This window comes from Leuresthes tenuis, unplaced genomic scaffold (genome assembly GCF_036924035.1).
Source record: "Leuresthes tenuis unplaced genomic scaffold, fLeuTen1.0.hap1 SCAF_14, whole genome shotgun sequence".
Taxonomy (NCBI): domain Eukaryota; kingdom Metazoa; phylum Chordata; class Actinopteri; order Atheriniformes; family Atherinopsidae; genus Leuresthes; species Leuresthes tenuis.
This window is the reverse complement of record NW_027325368.1, coordinates 9,598,884-9,619,620: the sequence shown is the minus strand read 5'-3', so window position 1 is coordinate 9,619,620 and position 20,737 is coordinate 9,598,884. Positions and strand designations below refer to the sequence as shown.

General features: G+C 40.5%; 2 protein-coding genes across 4 annotated transcripts; one reads left to right on the top strand and one right to left on the bottom strand.

Annotated features, from left to right (window-relative positions):
- The first annotated feature begins 105 nt into the window (after positions 1-105).
- On the top strand, positions 106-15,414 carry LOC140268358 (epidermal growth factor receptor substrate 15-like 1). 3 transcript variants are annotated; one of them, XM_072363175.1, is made up of 24 exons: positions 133-169; positions 686-727; positions 859-948; positions 1,040-1,087; positions 1,182-1,277; positions 1,401-1,466; positions 1,550-1,675; positions 1,762-1,821; positions 1,943-2,209; positions 3,740-3,897; positions 4,999-5,164; positions 5,379-5,441; positions 6,506-6,591; positions 6,902-6,974; positions 7,205-7,366; positions 7,803-8,000; positions 8,523-8,687; positions 8,940-9,048; positions 9,215-9,354; positions 9,537-9,597; positions 10,871-10,956; positions 11,172-11,235; positions 13,467-13,483; positions 13,955-15,414. In XM_072363175.1, the coding sequence occupies exons 1-24, from the start codon at positions 143-145 to the stop codon at positions 14,099-14,101; spliced, it is 2,517 nt and encodes an 838-aa protein (XP_072219276.1). In that variant the 5' UTR covers positions 133-142; the 3' UTR covers positions 14,102-15,414. The 3 variants fall into 3 exon arrangements, with proteins under 3 accessions (XP_072219274.1, XP_072219275.1, XP_072219276.1); XM_072363173.1 differs by lacking the exon at positions 5,379-5,441 and having other exon boundaries at positions 106-169; XM_072363174.1 differs by lacking the exon at positions 13,467-13,483 and having other exon boundaries at positions 106-169; positions 13,955-14,112.
- A 1,120-nt stretch (positions 15,415-16,534) lies between these two features.
- On the bottom strand, positions 16,535-18,973 carry klf2b (Kruppel like factor 2b). Its single transcript, XM_072363176.1, has 3 exons — positions 18,625-18,973; positions 17,482-18,394; positions 16,535-17,367 (listed from the first exon to the last, which is right to left on the bottom strand). Exons 1-3 carry the CDS (start codon positions 18,694-18,696, stop codon positions 17,192-17,194), a joined length of 1,161 nt encoding a protein of 386 aa, XP_072219277.1. The 5' UTR covers positions 18,697-18,973; the 3' UTR covers positions 16,535-17,191.
- Between the last annotated feature and the right edge of the window lie 1,764 nt (positions 18,974-20,737).

Genomic DNA, 20,737 nt, shown 5'->3' with positions numbered 1-20,737 from the left:
CTGCATTAATAGTTAACCGCTGTCCTAGTCACAGACCCCATTGTGCTGACTACCGGAACCGCGGTCCCCTCCCTCTTTGTCGCTCGCTCTGTCTCCCTCCAGAGGCGTGTGCGTTGTGCGCGCTCCCGAGACACCAGGAAATATGGCGGCGCTCATGACTCTCAGTCAGGTAAGAACTTCAAACAGCGCAAGAAAAGTCTCTAAATTTTATATGGATAGTTTTTTGAAGCGGCAGTGACATTGGTTTTAAGTTCTCACCATGACACGAAGTTACAAATCGTGGTGAATCTCGGCCAGTGGAAAAACACCAGTAAGCTGTCGTTGTCAGCTGAGTTAACATGGTTAGCTAGGTTAAGTAGTGATAGTAAAGTTGTATATTTTAATGTGAGAAAGAACGAATTATAGGTATTACATGTTTAGGGAAGTCGCGGCTTTTGGCAACAAAACATTATTAGGTAGAAGCTAAAGCTAAGTGGTGAACTCAACTATTTTAGTTTTAATTAGCTAATGGTTGCCATTTAAAGGTTGTTTTTCTTACCCTTAATGGACTATTTGACTGAAAAAAAAGTCAGCTAACTTTGTAATTAGCCATTTCTGCATTTCTAAGAATTTATTATATTTTTGTATGTTGCTGTTAACACACCCATTTGTCTTGTTTCATATATATTTTTTGTTTACTGTCCAGTTATCAAATGGAAACGCAGTTTATGAAAACTACTACAGACTGGTAAGGTTGGCATTGCCAGTGACTTCCACACTTGCTCTTTTGATGTATAATCAGCTTAATGTTGTCGGTCCTGAAAAATGACTTAAGAAACTCTTACTGATTTTTTTTATTTTTATTTTTTTCTTGGCTAGCTGGATCCTGGAAACACAGGCAAAATATCAGCTGGCGATGCAGCCCAGTTTCTTAAGAAGTCTGGACTGTCAGACAGTACACTGGGAAAAGTGGGTGACAAAACTCATCTACATGTACAAAAAAAAAGTGCAATCATATACTTAGTGTATAAACTAAATTCTTTATTGTTGATCTTTTCAGATTTGGTATCTGGCAGATTCAGATAGAAAAGGCTATCTGGATAAGCGGGTAACAGTGAATTTCTCTGTAAATGTGCTGACGTTGGTGATGCTGATATGTGCAGAAAACACTAGACTTATCCTGCTTTCTTCCTCTTTCGTAGGGTTTCTTCATTGCTCTGAGACTTGTGGCGTCTGCGCAGGGTGGAAACGATATAAGTCTTAACAACCTCAATCAAAACTTAGCAGCACCCAATTTTGTGAGTGTAAAAATTACACTTCCCAGCAGCTATAGTTGTAAGATTTAATGCGAGAGAAAATGGACGGAATTCATACAATTCTTACTTACTTGTCGTTATCTTATGCTCCTTTTCATTTTACAGAGAGACACTAGCAGTCCATCATTAAGTGTTTCACCACCAGTGTCTGATTCTCATTGGGCAATTAGGGTGAGTCTGTCCACATTTTTTAGGAAATATTCTGAAGGTTAAAGAAGGAAGAGGCTTGTAACTGAAACTTATTTGTCTTTCAGCCTGATGAAAAAGGAAAGTTTGAGGGAATATTTGAGAGTCTCTCCCCTGTAAAAGGTCTCCTCTCTGGTGAAAAAGTCAGGCCAGTTTTGATCAACTCCAAGCTACCTCTGGATGTGTTAGGAAAGGTGATATAGCACAAAATAAAGAAGTGTTTTTCTTCAAAGCAACTCAAGGCAACCAAGTATCACGTATGTATGTACTGTTTCTTTAGATCTGGGACCTAAGTGATGTCGACAAAGATGGATACTTGGACAAAGAAGAATTCACAGTGGTAATTTGGGGCCTTTTGCATCTGATTTCATCACATTAATACTAACTAATAAAGTAAAGTGGATAATGTAGAAAATATGCATTTTAGATTTGAAATAATAAACAGATTTTTTGTTTTCTAGGCCATGCATCTTGTGTATCGTGCCATGGAGAAGGAGCCTATCCCAAGCAGCTTACCAGCTTCTCTCATCCCACCCTCCAGAAGGAAAAAGTCTGGGATTGCACTTCCAGGTGCCATAGCTGTGTTACCTGTGCTGTCTGGTCTTGCGTCTGGGACCGCTCCTCTCAAAGAGACCCTGCGAAGCACTCCTCCTCTGGGGAGCGCTACTCCCATCAGCACCAGTGCTGTCAACCTTTCTCCAAAACACTCATTTAAATCCAGCTCAGCGGTATGTCACCTCACACTGCCACTATCTTCAAGCATTGAAGTATTCGTTGCTGACGAGTGCATCACGGCATCTATTAGTCTAATAGAGACTTTTTAAAAGTTCAGGCTGCTGTGGATAAACTTAAAATATATTGAATATTATTAGTAATACTTTTTAAAGAAAAAAATCTTTGTAATTATTTTATTCCTCTAGCTCCACCCTCAGTAAGTATCACTGGGTTTGATCTGGAGTTTTGGAGAGAGTAGCATTTCCTGTATGAACTCTTTAAGGTTGCTATCGGGAGGACTTGTTTTACCACATTGTTGAGAGCACTGTGTGAGGGATTTTTCACCTGTGACTTTTTGAGAAACAGGTTTCCTTGAAAGGGAAGGGAAGCACCGTTGTTAACACTCCTGAACAAGTTTGTTGCCAAAATAGTTGGGACTTAAATGTCAAGATAAATAAAATAAAGTGATTTGAAAATCATATAAACCTTACATTTAACCGAAAAGAGTACAAATAAAATCGCATGTTCAAATGAAAAAATGAAAAATGATATTTTGAAAAAACACATGCTCATGTGACATGTTAAAAAGATGGAAAGAGGCTACAAAGGACTGGAAACTGTGTAAAGCTAAAGGTGCAATGCTTAATTTACAGCTGTGTCCAGTTATATGATACAACAGGTCCATAACATGACTGGTTGTTTAAAAAAAAAAAAAAAAAAAAGAGCAACATGTTTCTCAAAATAAAAGTGGGGGACTTTATAATCATAGTGTCATTAAAGGACCTAAAATGAAGAGAATCCCTGTACAAATTAAACAAAGCTGAAAACTGAGGTTGGCTCATGTGTGAGCTTTTTGCCTTTAGGTGGCACTCTATTTAAAAAAACTTCTTATGCTGTAGAAATCCCTGCTTTGATTTAGGAATACTTCTTAAAGTCCTGAACACAGTTTGTTGCTGCATGCATGGTGCTTCCTCAGGGTTTGAGCACATTTAAGATGGATAAAGCCACACAGAAAATTATCCTTCTGTATGACAAATCAAATTGTTTTAGGAAACAGGATTGCACTTTTCTTCAACTAATATTTCTTCCATAATGTATTATTGATTTCTATACGTTATCTATACGTTTTTCGTCACGTGTCCCATAAAACAAGATCAATATCACGTTTTGTTCCATATGTCTGACAGGTTTAAAACATTGTTGTTGAAATTTTCAACCTTTTCAACCATTTTGCCTCTGTAATTTTGACTTGAGTGTATTTGTGTCATCCTGTAGGTCAGTGACAGTCATCATGCTGTCTGCATCAGCTGATAATCAAATAAATGCATTTCCATTTAGGGAATGATTTGTTACTATACCCAAGAACATTTTTTACTGATTGTTATATCAAATGTCTGATCACCTTGTACATCTTTGACTTAATCGTTTCAGTCTGTAAATTCATGCTGAAAAGTAAACATCAAAACATTCTAATTTCTAGCTTATAAGAACTGTGAGTTTGTAGGCGACCATGTCAATCACATGCTGTCGTTTCTTCCCTCTAGCCAGCGGTAAACTGGGTGGTACCCGTGGCCGACAGAGAGAGATATGATGATCTTTTCAAGAAAACAGACTCGGACAACGATGGGCTCGTTACAGGGAGCGAGGTTATAGAGATCTTCATGCACTCCACCCTCTCTCAAACAATGCTGGCGCAGATATGGTGAGAGCACAGATCAAATTAATTTACAGATGTTTTTTTATCAACACTGTTATGCTGCTTTTCACACTGGTGCCAAGAGAGCTCACTGCGCTCCAGCTTAAGAAAGAAAACACAACCACATCTGGAAATACAGTTTAACCTCAAAAACACTACACAGAGGGATACAGTCATAATATTAACATAGAAATGAATGATGTTTAGTGCACAAGCACCTGTGTGGAGTGACTCTCAAACATTTTTTGTGCCAAAGAAGCACAGTTTTTATGGCTTATGTGTACACATAGAGGAATGCACCCTGGCAGCGTCACAGGGCCACAGACAGCATTTGATTCAATCAGTGTAAATGGTATCGTCTGATTTCTTCCCTCATTTGAAAAAAATGTTTGTACATATTAAAAAGTGGACAAAACTCCCCAGGATTCAAGAAGAAAACACTGTGGTTTGTCCCCATGTAGTAATGCATAGCAAATGTAAAACAACCAGAATGCCTCAGTTTGTGCTTAGGCCTGAAGGAAAGAAGAACATGTGAGGGTTTGAAAAAGAGGCTTTATTTCCACGTGCTTTTTCAGTATTCAGGATTACTTGACGAATGCCTCATAATAACCAGTCTACTAAAAAAATGCTATTGCACCATTTTGTAAAAATGATTAATTATTACAGTTCCTCTTGAATAACATGGTTTATAGTGCAGAGAACTAAAACATCCAACTCAGGGTTGCAGGGCAGCTGGAGCCATCCCAGCTGTCATTGGATGAGAGGCGAGGTACACCATGAGACCATCAGACAAACGAGACAAACAAGCATCCACACTCACATTCACTCCAAGGTCAATTTGGAGTCACCAATTAACCAATTAACCAATTAACCAATTAACATGCATGTTTTTGGGCGGTGGGGGGAAGCTGGGGTACCTGGCAAGAACCCATGCATACACAGGGAGAACATGCAAACCGGGATTCGAACCAGGAACGGTGCTATGGTAATGGTGCTTACAACCACACCACCGTGCAGCTCCTAGAACTAAAACCGTATAAATGAATTCAGTTTTCTGTTTTCAGGTCTCTCTCATTCTTTTAAAAATGACTTTCCTTCTTTCCACAGGGGACTTGCTGACACGAAACAGACAGGCAAGCTCACCCGGGAACAGTTTTCTCTGGCCATGCATCTGATCCAACAAAAGGTCACTAAAGGCATAGACCCTCCCTCCACTCTCACTCCAGACATGATCCCTCCGTCAGAAAGGTCTACAACATCAGTTACAGGCCTTGTGAGTCCTGACTTCACGTTCCAACAAGCCTTTTCATTGAAATTCTTCCTTTCTTGCAAAGTCAAATGTGTCACTGTCACTGACACTTTGGGTCTGATTGTCTGCTTGTTTATAATATGCATTATAAACTCTGCTTTCTAGCCTTTTCTCTCTATTCTTTCAGTGCAAAACGTTTCATGCTTGTTCTTTTTTGGGCTTCTATCCTACCTGACAGAGCTATTTGGGGCTTCTCTCCTCTGTGAGACCTGAACTCGCTTCACCAGCTAGTATACGCAGAGTGAGTAGTTATGTTTTGTGTCACAAGATGGCGCTGTTGTTCTGTCATAGTCTTTGTCTCAGTTTGATCCACTGGGTGGAAATAGGAGCATGCAGCTGTGCTGACTGAGTATTGCCACCTGACACACCCGCTTATCTGCAGTCTGCAGTATATTTACTTTACAGTTTATGTTTCTGTATAGAAGTGGCGTCACTCATTTCAGTGTTTATGAATATAGATTATTGATTGGACTACGGTGTTGGTCAAAGTTTTACAGGCCTTTTATCATTTGAGAAATTAAAACATGTTTAACAATATAGGGAAAGGTGTGTGTATGTCTTGATAGATTTTTATTAACCAATGAAAGAGAGAAATCATGAAAACGATAATTAACTACAACTGAAACCTCATTAAAGAAATTCTGCTCTTTTGTGTTAACACTGTATAACTGTCATTGTTTAAAGCAAGGCTACTTTTCCTATTCAGAATAGCTCTATTACACAGTTTCCATTTTCAGGGTAAACTTAAAGCTACTGTTGTGGAGAGAAACATTTAGTGTAGCCTTGATCAAACACCGCTTGGAGCCCCAAAGGATTTTCAATGCCCTTATTTTCTATTGGGACTAAATTGTTAAAGGTCTGTTGAACACTGATCTATGAGGCAACTGTTACTGTACTGCAAAATTCTTTTGTATGTCCCTCTCTGCTTATATTTCTTCTCATTCATGCATTGTCTGCCTCTCTTGCTCCCTCCCAAGCTGTGCAATGTGTTTGTATTTCCTTCCTGTGACTTTTGTTTTCTTAGAAACAACAGCGGGGAGCTCCTCTCTCCCTCTGCATGCTGCTCACATCCCGTCTTACCCCCCCTCCCCTCCCCTCCCCTGAAAGCGTATCAGAACAATTCCCTACATGTCTTTAACCACATCCATTTAATCCATTACTCAGTCCCTCCTGCTGTTGTCATTCACATCTTGTTGTCTCTGCTCACTTTTCCTGTCACAGTCACATGATCCATCATACTTTCTTTCCTAGCTTTTCTTCTTTCTCCCCTCTCATACTCATCTGTCTCAACTTCTCTCGCCTCAGGACAGCACCAGCTCCACGGGGTCGGTAGAGCTCACGGGTATCAAAGAGCTGGATGACCTCAGCCAGGAAATAACTCAGCTGCAGAGGTGAGCCCCTGCACCCTGAGTAGCAAGAGGATAGCTTTGTTTCTCCTCCTCTGACAACAAAAAGGGGAGATTACAGTCAAGTTATGTTAAGAATCACATCTTTTTAACTTTCATACCACCTGACAGTTTAAAATGTTGATCAAGTGCATTCATTCAATTTCAGCCATTTCCAGTTTTTGTTAGCAACCCATGCTTTTCAAGTGTGTTTAAAAGCACAAAATGATTTCTCAAAACTATTTGACAGACATTGATTATCTAACTATTGTCTATCTCTCTGCCTTTTTTCTTCTTTGATGTTTTTCACCTGTAGAGAGAAATTCATCCTGGAGCAAGAGATTAGGGAGAAGGAGGAAGCTATTAGACATAAGAACAGTGATGTTCAGGTAAGGCTGAGCCAAAAGAATGTTCAAGTAATTGCTTAAAGATTAAAGCACCAGTTAGATACTTACTCATGTGTGAATTTAAGTCCATCAGCTCGACTAAAGCGCTTATCAGTAGTAACGAGACAGAAATTCCCACTAAATTGTACATTATTGAGGTCTACAGAGAGAATTAACAGCTCCCTATCAATGATGAATCATATTCGCTCTTTGTGTGATTTGTTGACCCACAGGACATGCAGAATGACTTGGACAGGGAGAGCAGCAGCCTACAGGACCTGGAGTCCCAGAAGCAGGATGCCCAGGAACGCCTGGAGGAGATGGACCAGCAGCGCTCCAAGCTGGAGGGAATGCTAAATGACATGAAGCAGAAGTGCCAGGAGGAGACCCAGATGGTTAGAGATGTTACTTATTCAAGTAGCATACAAATATTAAAAAAGGAAGTGTTACTATACTAAGGGATTCACTTCAAGCAGTCTTGAAATACACATGCAGTGGTCTTTTTTTTTTTTTGTTCTTAGCTGATAATGCTTTGAACTGACTGAGATCGACATATCAGGCCAGAAGTCAAACAGTGGTAATCTAAGGTTTAGATTTGTTGAGTGGAGTTGCGCACAGTTTGAAAAGTTAATATAAAACCTGTCAATGCCTATTAGACAGGACATATGTTTAATTTAAAAGTAAATATATTTAGGTCTTCCTGAGAACAAAATCTGAATATCATTGCTGCAGTCTTTTGAAACAAGAAGAACTTAATTGAGAGCACCAAGCATACAAGATATTACTCCAACATGTACAGAAACTTCTGTATTTTTTACTCCCGTCCTCTAGATTTCATCCCTGCAGAGCCAGATCAGCTCTCAGGAGACCGACCTCCGTAGCCAGGAAGACGAACTGAGTCGCACCAAGACAGACCTTAGTCGACTGCAGGAGGAGGAGGCCCAGCTGGAGCAGAGATTGCTCTCCGGTCGCGTCCAGCTGGACAGCATTGTGAAGTCTCTCAAAACCACCCAGGAGGAGATCAACCAGGTCAGTGCATGCAGTGAATCAGCAGATGTTGTGAGGATGCAGTACCACTTTGGCTGTTTAAAGATCAGGTTGAGGAGTCAGAGAGATTGCATGTTTATGATCTGTCTGTGCCATAGCATAACATTCTTGCTCTTAGATGTGTTGTTTGTACTCCTGTGACCACTATACATAGCATACTCTGAAATGAACAAGGTGCTAAAATGAAAATGAGAATGTCTTTCATTTATTTTATCAGCCTAACCACTGTTTCAATTCTGTTTGCTAAAAACTGCATTCCTCTGTTTTGAGCATTTTTTTTCTTTGTACTGTTAGTAGATTCTGCAACTAAATAAAAAAGTGATTTTTATTTATTTTTAAATTTACTAAAACAAGAGAAGAAAGTAAAGACAATCAATATATTTTACTGAATCATATATTCTACATCCAGGATGCACCCCCCCAGCCCTATATTAGATTAAGTGGCTATAGAAAATGGATGGATGGATACGTTCTACATTAAAGATCTACTGTTTATCTTTTTAGGCTCGTAGTAAGCTGTCTCTGATACAAGACAGCCAAAACGAAATGACCAAGACCATTGAGCAGTACAACAGCGCTTTGAGCGACATCAAGGGGGGAAACTTTAGCAACCTGCCGGATTTAAGCGAGGGCTTTGCTGAGAAGGAGAACGGAGGCTTCAGAAGTGCGGTGAGGAACGCATTTATATCTATCAAGGATTCATTCTCTCTTGCCACTTTTTTTCTTTTTCGAAACCATAAAGTTATTTTAGGAAAACATGGATAAAGACGTGACAGCCCTCTTCACATAATTTACCTTTTTCATTGATTTGATGTGGTGCCTCTGAGGTACAAAACACAACATACCACGAAAGGCTGAACAGCTTGTCCATTTGCTGCTGAATGCACACATGTATTTATGTTTTCTGGGCACGTTGATCAGGACAACTCCTTAAAGTCGAGGATAGCCATGTTCAACAACAGTGGTGCTAAGGAGCCTCCAGCAGACCCCTTCCAGATAGAGGACCCCTTCAAGTCTGACCTCTTCAAAGGTCTGAATATCTGCTTATTATTTACTTTAGTGTCTCTGAGGATAGAAGTTGTTTCCTGCTGTGTCAGCTGTTGCTTTGAGGCGACCACCTGCACTCGTTTTGGGTCCCTGTTAATAAGTATTTCTTGTCAAAGAATGTAGATGGCAGATTTGTCCTCTTTTTCTAGATCCATTTGGTGGTGATCCTTTCAGAGAAAGCGACCCCTTCAAAGGTACCTCATCTGAAGACTTCTTTAGGAAGACTGATAAGTCAGACTTGTTTGGATCTGCAGACGCTTTTAGTAGAAAACCCACACCACCAGTCAAGGTATGAAACCTTTGTTTCTCATTCTTTTACTGTGCTGTGTCCATGCAGTGTGAAATGAGCGAGTCAAAGCACTTTTGTTAAAGTTCAAAGCAATTGGTGTAACTAGAAAAGGAAACCACAGAGATTGTGTATGTATTTTTAAACGTCTTTTGAATTAGTCACTCATTGTGTTTGTGCCTCAGCCAAGTTCCCTCAGCAGCAGTGACCCCTTCACATCACACAGCTCAAAACCAAAGGATTCAGGTACACAGCCGTTACACAGAAGTCATCAGATATCACCAGCTTTTGCTCCAGGCCTTTGTATTTGTAAATACTAACCAAAAGTATTATGTTTGTAGTGCACACTTCATTTTTCAGTTTCAATCGTCAGTTTAAAGATATAGGGTGTAAATTCTTTTAGTCTTAATCTGTATTCTTGAGAAGTTGGGTTTACACTGCAGCAACATGCACAGCGACAGTTTGCCACATCACTTGCCAAATAAAAAGCACTAAAGCGTATCCATCCATATACTCGTAAAAAAGGCAGAGTTCCCATGCTAGTTTCCTGGAATATTATTCTAATAACGGTCTTCTGAACATAAGAGTTCACTGTTGTTATGAAACCCCTCTCAAAGAGTCCTTCTTAGCTGTTCTGGGTGACGTGTTAGATTTAGATTTTATTTTTGGGAGGTGGGGAGGCATCAGAGGCAAACATTTTTTACGTACTGTGGCTTCAATTTTTCCTGTGGTCTGAAGCTATTTTTAGTCGAGTACCTACGCATTTAACTTTTGGCCAACTAAAAATACTCCCCCTACCCTGGAAAAACAGGAGGCCTGCAGGAGCCAAACATAACAGAAACTCTGTGACTGCTGGTCCTTCACTACTAGAATACACTGCCACTCCTTTAACTAGTTCACTCCTGCATCTGTCCTGTCTTTATATCTACTGCTGTTGAGCTTCTGTGCCTCTTTCGCTACGGAAGTTGTTCTAAGTTAGTGGCCGCAGCTGGTCGATGCTCTGCCGTACTACACATGCTTCAGAAGAACACAGAAGCAACTGTAGAAATGAGTAGAGTTGCAGTGTGCAACTGAACGCACTGCATACTGCACATGAATAGGGTCTTTTGTGGTTACACACACAACAAACATATTCTCTTACAACGTTTTGTTTTTTCACTATATCCATCTGCAGTTTGCTGGTTGTTTTTTTTTTATCAAGCATAATACTCAGCTTCAAAACAACCACAGCACAGTTCTGGTTAACAGTGCGGCAACTGACGCCTTTAATTAGCCAATCAGATGCCTACGTCAGGTTAAACAAAACCTCTGCTTAATAGGTTTTTGCAAAATGTCATGGAAAATTAAACGGTCATGCCACATTCCCTCTTCTGAAAATAGCACGCAGGCCCTTTCAGAGTAAGCAAGATGCAGAGGTGATTTTGAATGCGTGGTTTAGGCTAAAATTCATTACAGTTTCTGGCTTTTTCCATGTATGTGTTCAAATGTTCCAAAAGCATTTCAATGACTCTTGTCACAGATTTGTTTGGGAAAGTGGACCCCTTTGGAAGCAACTCCTTTGGAGGCAACGCCAGTGGGTTTGCTGACTTTAGTCAGATGTCAAAGGTAAGCTCTGGAGACTCTTGGAGTCATGAATCAGTTTCACCATAAAATGGTATTTTCCACTGAGGCAGTATGTTGAAGCTAAGCAGCTATGCTGTAATGTTTTACTCTCACCTTGAGTGGTTTCTTATTTTGCTTCCAATATATCACAACTTTTGCACCATGGCCAACATTTGTATTATCATTGATAGTTTTTTTTTCACCCTTTCTGTGAGCAGAAGTCGGACCATCCCGTGCTCCCATCAAAGAAAAATGTGCCTAACCGGCCTGCGCCTCCCTATGGTAATGTCTGAATTTTGTGTATGTGTGTGTGTGCTTGAACTTGACTACTCTTGCATCTCATGTGGATGTTAACAGTTTAGTGACTTTAGCTTCTCTAAACATATAAAATGTCACAAAAACTGTTAAGTTGTTATTGTTTCTCATTTTGAGTGACTGTTTTTCTACTAAATAGATATTGTATAGCTTAATGGCATGCAATCCCCATAACTGTGTGAGCTATGAGATTGTAAAGATAATCATTTCTGCTTCCAGTTTTGTAAACAGGAAAGGTGTTGGTAGAGATGTTAAGGTTATATCGGTTTGTGGTGTGAAGCAACCTTGTTTTTGATGTCAAGAAATTACTTTAAATGAGTCTCCTATTAAGAGCCAAAACAAGTACATTTAAATTTGAATGTAGTGTGATGAGATTAAGAGCGACTTTCAATTCATTTTGTATGCATTCAGCCTCGAGTTCAGCATCTTGTTTTTTATGTAATGTGAAGTCACACAACACCTACAGACCATTCCCAGGCCATGCCCTTCCGTTGTGACCTTGCACTTAATCTTTAAGCAGAAGCCACAGCCTGAGAAAGTTGGTGTTCCCCTTTGCTTTACCACATAGAGCAGGGTAGAGATGAGTTGCCACGGTTTGCCAGCAATCTTCTTCTAGAAAAAACATGTGTGCCTCTTATGTAAAGGGGAAGTGAGAAGCCCACTGTTAAAATTATGGGCTGCTCTGAATATCTGTATCGTAAAGACAGTTGCACAACTAATCCTGCCTCCCTTTTTAGAATTGATTTAGCTGTTTGCCCACAATTGTATTGCAAATAAGGCACAGACTTGCTTTCATAATGGAAATCTAATTTGACAAATAATAGGTGAAATTTTTGCTCTAGCTAGTTAAGCCCTCTAAATTTGCAGTGGCAGCCTGTGATGCACCAGTGCATGAAAGGTTCAAAAGTTTACCGTGAGCACAGCGTAAAGGAAAAAACAAAAGAAAAAAACTATCGAAATGTTTTTGTAGCTTACAGTAGACAAGGGTGGGGCCATCTCTTACAATCATGTGTTCCAAAAAAGCCACTCTGTGTATGTTTAAGCTTCAACGCATCAGCAAGCTTGACTCAGAAATGTGGTTAACACCTTTTTTTGAACCATTATCGCTTTCCCATGGGTGACTACTTTGTGTGCCCTGAGCTTAAAGCTGTTGGCTTCCTGTGAACATTTACAGGCACAGTATTACACATTAGCCTTTAAAGTGTGAGTTTATTTTCCCAAGGGGCTCCCAGTTTTTGACATCTGAAGTGAAGATTAAACTGCTGATTTTTCTGTCATTTGGTATTTGCTCATTTGAATATTTATCTTCTCCAGTAGGTATGCTCAGTTTGAGTGCATCAGAGCCACTCCAGAGCGTTTGCTCCGCTGCAGTCAGTAAAGACTCTTTTGTTACGACACAGTCGAGTAAAGCATCCAAAGACTGTCCTGTGGGTTTTGCAGATTTTGGCTCTGTAAGTCTAGTCTGCGTACAGTTCTCTGATGGGTCAAGTATCTGTATGCATGAGCCTCTGATCTCACGATCCCACTCTTCAGACTGCAGGGCTTTTGGCTCAGAAGTGTTATCTTTATGTCACTGGGGCTTATTCTTTTAATTTACCTCAGACAGTGGGCGTGCAGGACCACCGTGTTTACTGGCTGTTGACTAACAACTGACCGAACATCTGGGAGCTTTTTTCCAGCTTGATTTAGAAGGAGATCAATTGTTTGCATGACTGACCTGTACAGTCCCAGTACTCATCTCTATCTAGTCGTATGTTCCACCCGTCCTCCTGGCAAAGGGACTTGCATGCTTGTTGTCATCTTTGACTTCAGTTTTTGACAGGAAGTGAGGATTTATAAGCTTTCAGTGAACAAGGTAGTGAACTTGCCTGCTCAGGTAGCGCTTGAGGAGCATTTTTCAAGTCACAAGGTGCAAGAAGTACAGGCTAAAGGCTTATTTGCTGTCAAAGCATGATGTGCCTCGAAGCAGAGCAACACAGAGTAAATCTGACTCATTGTCTTCCGTCTTCCGCTTCTTTACCATCTTGTATAGCCTAACCGCCGAGCATGCTCTCAGGTGGAGAGATGATGCATGGCAGCTTTTTGTATCATTTGACAAGACATGTATTAATTTTATCCCTCGTGCCAGCATGATTTTGTGAAAGGGATTTGTGGTATTTATATCGAGCTTTGTGTTGTAATTTTTGTTTTTCTGCCAGGATCTGAGCATGTCAAGGTAAGAGGGAGTGGTGGTCAGTCCTTTGCATGTGAAAAACCTGTCCGCACTACATAGCCTGTGCATGGTGATTTATAAGCACTTTTTTTTCTCTTATATGAATATCCTGAGTCACATCGATCGACACGCACAACTTGACAAACATGACCTGTAATTTTTGGCTGTAGTACAGCACTGTGAATTGTGAAAATCTTCTTTTAAGCTTTTAGTCTCGCCCTTTTTGCTAATTTTTCTGCCATCCAAGTGAAATCTTGTTTTATATTTGCATCTATTGTTTTCTTAATTTACTGCTATAGATCAGGTAATTGTGTGCAAATTTGATGTTGTTTCTGACATTCTGCTTAATTAGAAGCACTTTTACATGCGCTTTTGTCCAGTTATTTGTGTTTCTGTGTTGATGTTTGAACCTCAAGCCACAGGCAAATTCCTGCTTTTGTTTGGCTAGATCTAATATATTTTTCTCTGCTCTAGTTTGGAAGTGAGATCCAGCAGCTGGAGTGGGCCAAGCGAGAGAGTGAGCGTGAAGAGGAGGAGAGACTGAGGAGGCTGCGGCTCCAGGAGCAGCAGGACTTGGAGCTGGCCATCGCTCTCAGCAAAGCCGACCAGGCTGACACCTGATCAGACATTACTCGCAACAGCTTTTTGTTCCCTTCTCTCTTACTTATAATCCTCCCTGTGCAGGTTCATGGCATCAACAGTGACACTGGCCCTTACGTGACTAAAAGCCCCTGATACCAGTCTTCCCCCAGTTATGACTGGACTCATGTCAAATAACTCTAAATTCACCAACAGGTTACGGATCATTGCTCTTAAACTACATGGCAACTAATCTTGGGGAATGCAGAGCAACTTGAATCAAACTTGGCTTCTCTCTACAAGAACATAGAGTTTTAAGAGCAGAGTACTTCACTGCAACATTGTTTTGCTCCATACCTTGTTAGTTTCCCTTTAAGAATATTTTACAGTTTATTTCTTCATAACAGCAAGGAATCGGTGGTGTATGAAGTAAGATGACTTGAAGCCTGTTTTATGTAATCTTTCATAACTCAGAAAACCTCATATTGAAAGTTAAACAGTACTTTGCCAACCACTCTGTTGGCCTGTGGAGGAGTTTTTCAGACACTAAAGAAACCTCTTAGTGTACTGTAAATGTTATTAGATGAAGGTTTTCTTTATGAACCAAAGTTGTTTGAAGGACTTGTGTTAAAGTGATCAGATCATTGAACGCATGATTAAGACTCCTATGTCAAATGTTACAAGTGTTTCTAGTTATTTATGCCTTCATATCTACTATTTATAAAATTTAAAGTGCATGTTTAGAAGAAATATTGGATTATAATCAAAGCCATTGACATGCTATTGATAGTCATTTGAGGTCTTCCTTTACAGTGAAAAAGCTTGACCACCTGGAGTGCTGTTCACCACCCCTCTGATGTCAACAGGTTGTTTCTCAGATGGTTCATCATTGGTTGCCTTGTTGTTACACCCAGAATACCTACACTCCCAAAAAACTAAAAGCATCTCTAAAATGGAAAAGTGTAAATCTACATCGTTTACACTGATGCTGTTACACTCAACGTTGTCCTACTCAACTTTTCTGCTACTCTTCACACTTCCAGAGCTGCACAGTGACATGAGCTTACAGCTTTTTGCATTTGTCTCAACAACAAAATCAATCAGTGGATGATTTTTATTATACCTGTGGATTTGTTTTCTGTTTATACCTGTTGTATGTGGAGGATGTTCCCTCAAATGCCTTAAGATATGCATTCTTGCCATTTTACAACACTAATCGGGTTAATTTGGCACATAATGCACAAACTGTATATTCCATACATACACAGAATGACAGCGCCTTATTTATCAACATATCAACACTGTAATGTGTCATATTGCACAGTATGTCTGTAATTATTAAAAAACAAAAAGCTTGGCTTTTGATTTCCTCTATACTGTAACAACTTAATAAAAGTGACTTTTAGTATTCCTAGAGTAAGGTAAGTCTCTTGTCTCTCATGGTATAACCATCACCAGAGAAACCATTAAGTTTGACTGAACTATGAATGCACAATTATAATGCATGAGGATTTCATGAACAGCTCAATGCGGCAATGACATGAAGAAGTGGTAAATCATTCCTCCCCTGCTTGGCACGTAAAATTTTTATTGGAAAGACACTAAAAGCATGTTTGCGAACAATAGAGTTCAACATTAATATTGTTATCAAAAAAGTGAAATGAAAGTGATGCATTTGCATCTTCCATTGCAGCTATTTTTGACCTGGTATGCAGTTCCTCTTTTTTTTAAATTTTAATATTATGAATTCTGGTTGGTGGATTGGAACATCTCACATACATTTAGTTGTTTATTGTTACGGGTTCATCTATGATATGTTACAGCTGGAACTAAGTGACAGGTTTCCCATTAAAGCTGTGATTTTACTGAGGAAAGAGATTTAAAATGATCCTGAGAGCAAAATTCTGACTCCAGAAATGCCATCTGGCTTTGATACATGTACTCAATGCAGTCTTTCATGCAGGAGATACAAATGTTCACTGACACCATACAGATATAATAGGCATGGACTTAGATACTTTGAAACTGTAGTGTAGGGTGACTGTGTGTAATTGTAGTATTAAGGCCCTTTGATGTCCTACTATAATTTCTACCCATCAGAAAGGGAGTCTAAGGGCTCCCTGATGAGGGCTTGCTGTGCCCCTCTGTCCAGACGGCTCCTGGCTCACTCTGTAATTATGGAAATGGAGTGTTTGTATTTATAGGCTAAGCCCACAAGCGACTGCCCTTCTCTGTCTTGCAGCTGCAAAACATCACTGTGGAAATCAAATGCTCATGTTTTAAAAGTTTGCATCTACAATTGCAAAATGTATCTGTGTAACTGACCTGATACCTTGCAGGTTTGCTGCTCCTATTTTCAAGCACTGTTGTGAAACCTTTGTTGAGTGGGTGGATGTGGTTAATTAAAATGTGTGAACGAGGTGTACCTAAGATGACTAAGTGTGCATGAAAAGTCATGAGTTTCCCAGTCAAAGGTTCAAATCAATTTCTTTTAATATTTACAATAAATACATTTTACAGTATAAAATCCATGTACTTATTTATAAATTTAAGTAAAAAATAATGCACAGGACATCAAGCCCTGATAGTGTACAGAAGGGCTGGATCCAAGAGTTTCACACCAAGAAGACAAAAGTTCCAAATGGGAGGGGGGGCATTGGAAATGAAACAGTAAAGGCAGTTCAGACACTGAGGCAGTTTAAGTAAAACATTGTCTCTGCACAAGTTAGGCAACTGCATGTGCATTTCACCCCTGTCAACGAGAACATGTACATTTTTTTTTCTTTTTGACCACGTCGTTCTGTCACAAAGAGTTTTACAGTAGCACAGTCATAGAAAGGCACTTTTGTGTCAAACACAGCATTCCAGTTCTGTCAGAGAAGAGTAGTATGTACAGGGCCAGCCCCTTCTTGATCTGCCTGCTCTTAAGCAAACAAAACTTTTCTAAAGCTTTTATACAACCAAAGTAGTACCAGCTACGTTATTAGAAAATAATAACACTAAAACTTTTTTAATTCAATATTATATAAAAAGAATTTGGCCACGCGGAGAGCAATTTAAATAAAAATACACTTGAATCAAAATAAAAATAATACAATCCCTCTGTGAATCCCAAGTCCTCAATGGGCTCCTTCACATGTGTCTCTTCATGTGAAGTGCCAAATGGTCAGACCTGGAGAAGGCGCGCTCACACAGGTGGCACTGGAATGGCCTGTGCCCGGTGTGTTTACGGAAATGACGGGTCAGCTCATCGGAGCGGGCGAATTTCCATCCACAACCTTCCCAACTGCAGTGGTATGGCTTCTCACCTGCAAGGAGACAACATCAGAATTTATTAGCATGCGTTTAAAGACGAACAAGACGAACGAGAACTGTGCGCAATGACGCACAAATGATTACGATGAAGAAGAGCTTAAACCTACCGGTGTGTGTTCGGAGATGTGCCTTCAGGTGTGAGCTCTTGGTGTAGGTTTTTCCGCAGCCAGCGAAGGTACAGGTGTGCGTGGCAGTGCGCTTCCGTGGCCACGTGCGTCGCCCTCTTTTGGGTTTCGACTCTAACAGCTCGAGGGGAGATGAGGGTGGTGTGAGCATAACCCTCTGCGCGACTGGCTGCAGGTTGAGACCTTCATCATACATGCCGAAACCAGTATGCGGAGCGTGGTAGGACATCTGCATCTGGGAAGCCTGTGTGTGGTGCTGGAAAGCCGCCGCTGTGTGGTATTTCTGTTGGAAATTCATGGGCTGGCACAGCTGTGCCTGGCAGTCCGCGGCTCCCTGGTCATCGGGGCTCAGAGGTGGGGTCATGTTGCTGGCTGCCCGCGGAGAGATGGCCACCCGTGGCTGCTCAAAGGACATCATGCACGAGACGTTGCCTTCTTGCTTGATTTTGCTACAGCTCTGAGGCACCATGCCCAAAACGGGACCGTAACTGTCCATGGGTGGCTCAACTTTGATGTTTTCCGGGCGACAGAAATGTGCCGTGTTAACATAAAATCTCCCCTGGACGCTGGGGTTGCGCGTAATGCCATAGTTGCCAGTGCCCTCGGAGCGGAGCAGCTCTGTCATGAGGCTGGCGCCGTACGGGGGTGGCGGGGAGCGCTGATCGTCTGCGGGGTATGGTGGCACGGAGTTTCCAGTTGTGTACATGCTGGTGTCAGTTGTGCCAACATATTCCGCCGTGCTGTCTGAGCCAGTTGTGTTGGAGAGAATAAAATCCAGATCCAAATAATTACTCAGATCCTCGTCGTCCTTTTTACTGTGATTGTCCAGGCTTTGTACCATTTCAAGCATGGAGCAACTGGTAGAGACTAATTTGTCCATATCTCCTTTCCACCTCTGTAGGAACAAATGGATATTGAGTCATGATGCATATAAAGTTGCTTTAAAACTGCAGACAGTAATCCAATAATCAATTAATTGCAGCTATATATTACTGTTGTACTATTGTAATTCTATATATTTGGTCTTTTTTTCCTTCCCTAATGTACAAAGATAAACGTTTTTAAGAAATGTTCATTTTCTCATGATCTAACTTTTAAAACACTCAGTTAAAAATTGTCACTTACATTTTCCCAGGTTTTTTCTCTTTGGTTTGAGAATGTCGAAAATGACGGTAGCATCACTCCGGATAAGGCCATCGTTTGGTGAAATAAAAATATCTCTTGTCAAAATCGCGTTGAATAGAGCGGCAGCCGCAACAGAATCTGTGCGCCTAGTTCACGGTCGCCTCTCTCCACAGCTGCGCTTCAAATACATGAACAAGTTTAACAGTGGTAGGAGGTCCCCTCAACCTTATAACTCTCTAAGCCGAGTTAGCCTGGCCAATTGTGAGAGCTCAGGAAACAACGTAAAGTTTGGTAAATTTAGCTCTTTATAAAGCCGTTCCTGCAGGCTGCCGGGCACAGTGCGCTCTATGACAGGCAAGGCAGCGCTGAGCAGCCTATAAAGCTTAGGACCTCCCACAGGCTGACGCACTCCACACGCACGCCCAACCTTCAACTTTCAAGTAAATTACAAACACACACGGGCTGTATAGCAACCATAAATACTTACGTAATAAGTTGAAAAGAACAAGCCTGATAACAGAAGCTGCCGGAGCACAGGCTGCACCAACAGCTTAACGTGAAGCTCGTCAGTTGCCCCACTTTATCATCTTGACGGATAGGGCTGAGCAAATTTGACTGATTTCGGAGTAATGAGAAGAAAAACATGACACATGAATCTGGTGGCACGGAAACGCCATAAACATCAACTTAAATAGTGAATGTCATGCATTATGGGTCTTTGTTGATTCTTCCACCTGATCTCACCAGATCATTATATCAAGTCAAACAGTGTTATTTGGTCTTTTCTTATTACGAAGAGAAACACTTCTAAAAATGTAAACCTGCACTCACTTCAAGCATTCAAATGGCCGCGGAAGCATCAATTTGAATGCTCGAAGTGAGTATGCCAACAGCAAAAAGTACAAAACAATGAAAACCAAATGATAATGGAAAAAAACAAGTCCCGGTTTTTAAAGCACTTCAGTGTCGATGCTCTGTTCTGTGAATGTGTTGCTGCATCCACCTGCTTGGCGCGCCTTGCTCTCGGCTCATTATCATTAATGGAAGATGGTTTTGTTCTTTCACAGCGGGCTTGTCCAAACAGGCGCCAGGCTCGTCTGAAACGATTTTCAGAGGGTTTTTGTTTTTTCACCCTTCAACCACTCGATGTAAACATGATTTAAGGTTACGTTCCATTCAGATGTAAATGCAAGACTTGGGGGCTTTAGTGTCGATTGGGGTCAAATTTACATCACAAATGAACTTGCATGCTTGTTGGTGTTTCTACAGAGAGATCTGGTTTCTTATATGATTGTGGGACCGTTTTCTAAACAGGTAAACGGTTTTACTGTAAAACTCCTCTCTTTGTATCGTCTTACCCTGAGGGTTATCTTGAAATCTGGCTACTTCCATCTACTTTACTTAAGATGTGAAGTGCAAAACTTGGACAGGTTGAGAAGATCAAAGAAAAACAAACAAACAATAATAAATTACATATAAAGGATAATAAGAAAACAGGCCCTTACATACCATGTATCTATCTATCTATCTATCTATCTATCTATCTATCTATCTATCTATCTATCTATCTATCTATCTATCTATCTATCTATCTATCTATCTATCTATCTATCTATCTATCTATCTATCTATCTATCTATCTATCTATCTATCTATCTATCTATCTATCTATCTATCTATCTATCTATCTATCTATCTATCTGAAGTCTGAAGTCTGAAAGCTGAACTACAAAAGTTATAAAAGTTCTCACTGTGCATGGAGAACGGCACTCTTAGCTGTTTTTTCAAATATGGGATTTTTATAAGCCAAATCCGAGGGTGTGGAGCTAAGTTTAGCTTTAGCTTTTGGTTTTAGAAATCTAGATAAGACAAGTTTACGTTCACAAATGTTAGAGTGAAAAGCACTATACAGCCATCTGAAACGTGTTGGACATACTTCAGTGATGTACTAATACCTGAAAGCTGTGCTTAAATACAGTTGGCATATCTGTAGTCACTTTCCCAGAACAGAAAGTACACATAACCTGTGCAACTCAGCTCCTCGTGACAGATACATCGCCTATCATCAAGCTGTCATGTCCACCATCACCAATAAACTCTGTAAGTGCAGCTG

Excerpts from the sequence above, each read along its gene's own strand:
- LOC140268358 (XM_072363175.1), top strand. The coding sequence starts at position 143 with ATGGCGGCGCTCATGACTCTCAGTCAG. Across the intron at positions 728-858 it reads ATGAAAACTACTACAGACTG|CTGGATCCTGGAAACACAGG; the intron begins GTAAGGTTGGCA and ends TTTCTTGGCTAG. Across the intron at positions 1,676-1,761 it reads CTCTGGATGTGTTAGGAAAG|ATCTGGGACCTAAGTGATGT; the intron begins GTGATATAGCAC and ends CTGTTTCTTTAG.
- klf2b (XM_072363176.1), bottom strand. The coding sequence starts at position 18,696 with ATGGCCTTATCCGGAGTGATGCTACCGTCATTTTCGACATTCTCAAAC. Across the intron at positions 18,395-18,624 it reads GAGAAAAAACCTGGGAAAAT|AGGTGGAAAGGAGATATGGA; the intron begins GTAAGTGACAAT and ends TTGTTCCTACAG. Across the intron at positions 17,368-17,481 it reads ACATCTCCGAACACACACCG|GTGAGAAGCCATACCACTGC; the intron begins GTAGGTTTAAGC and ends GTCTCCTTGCAG.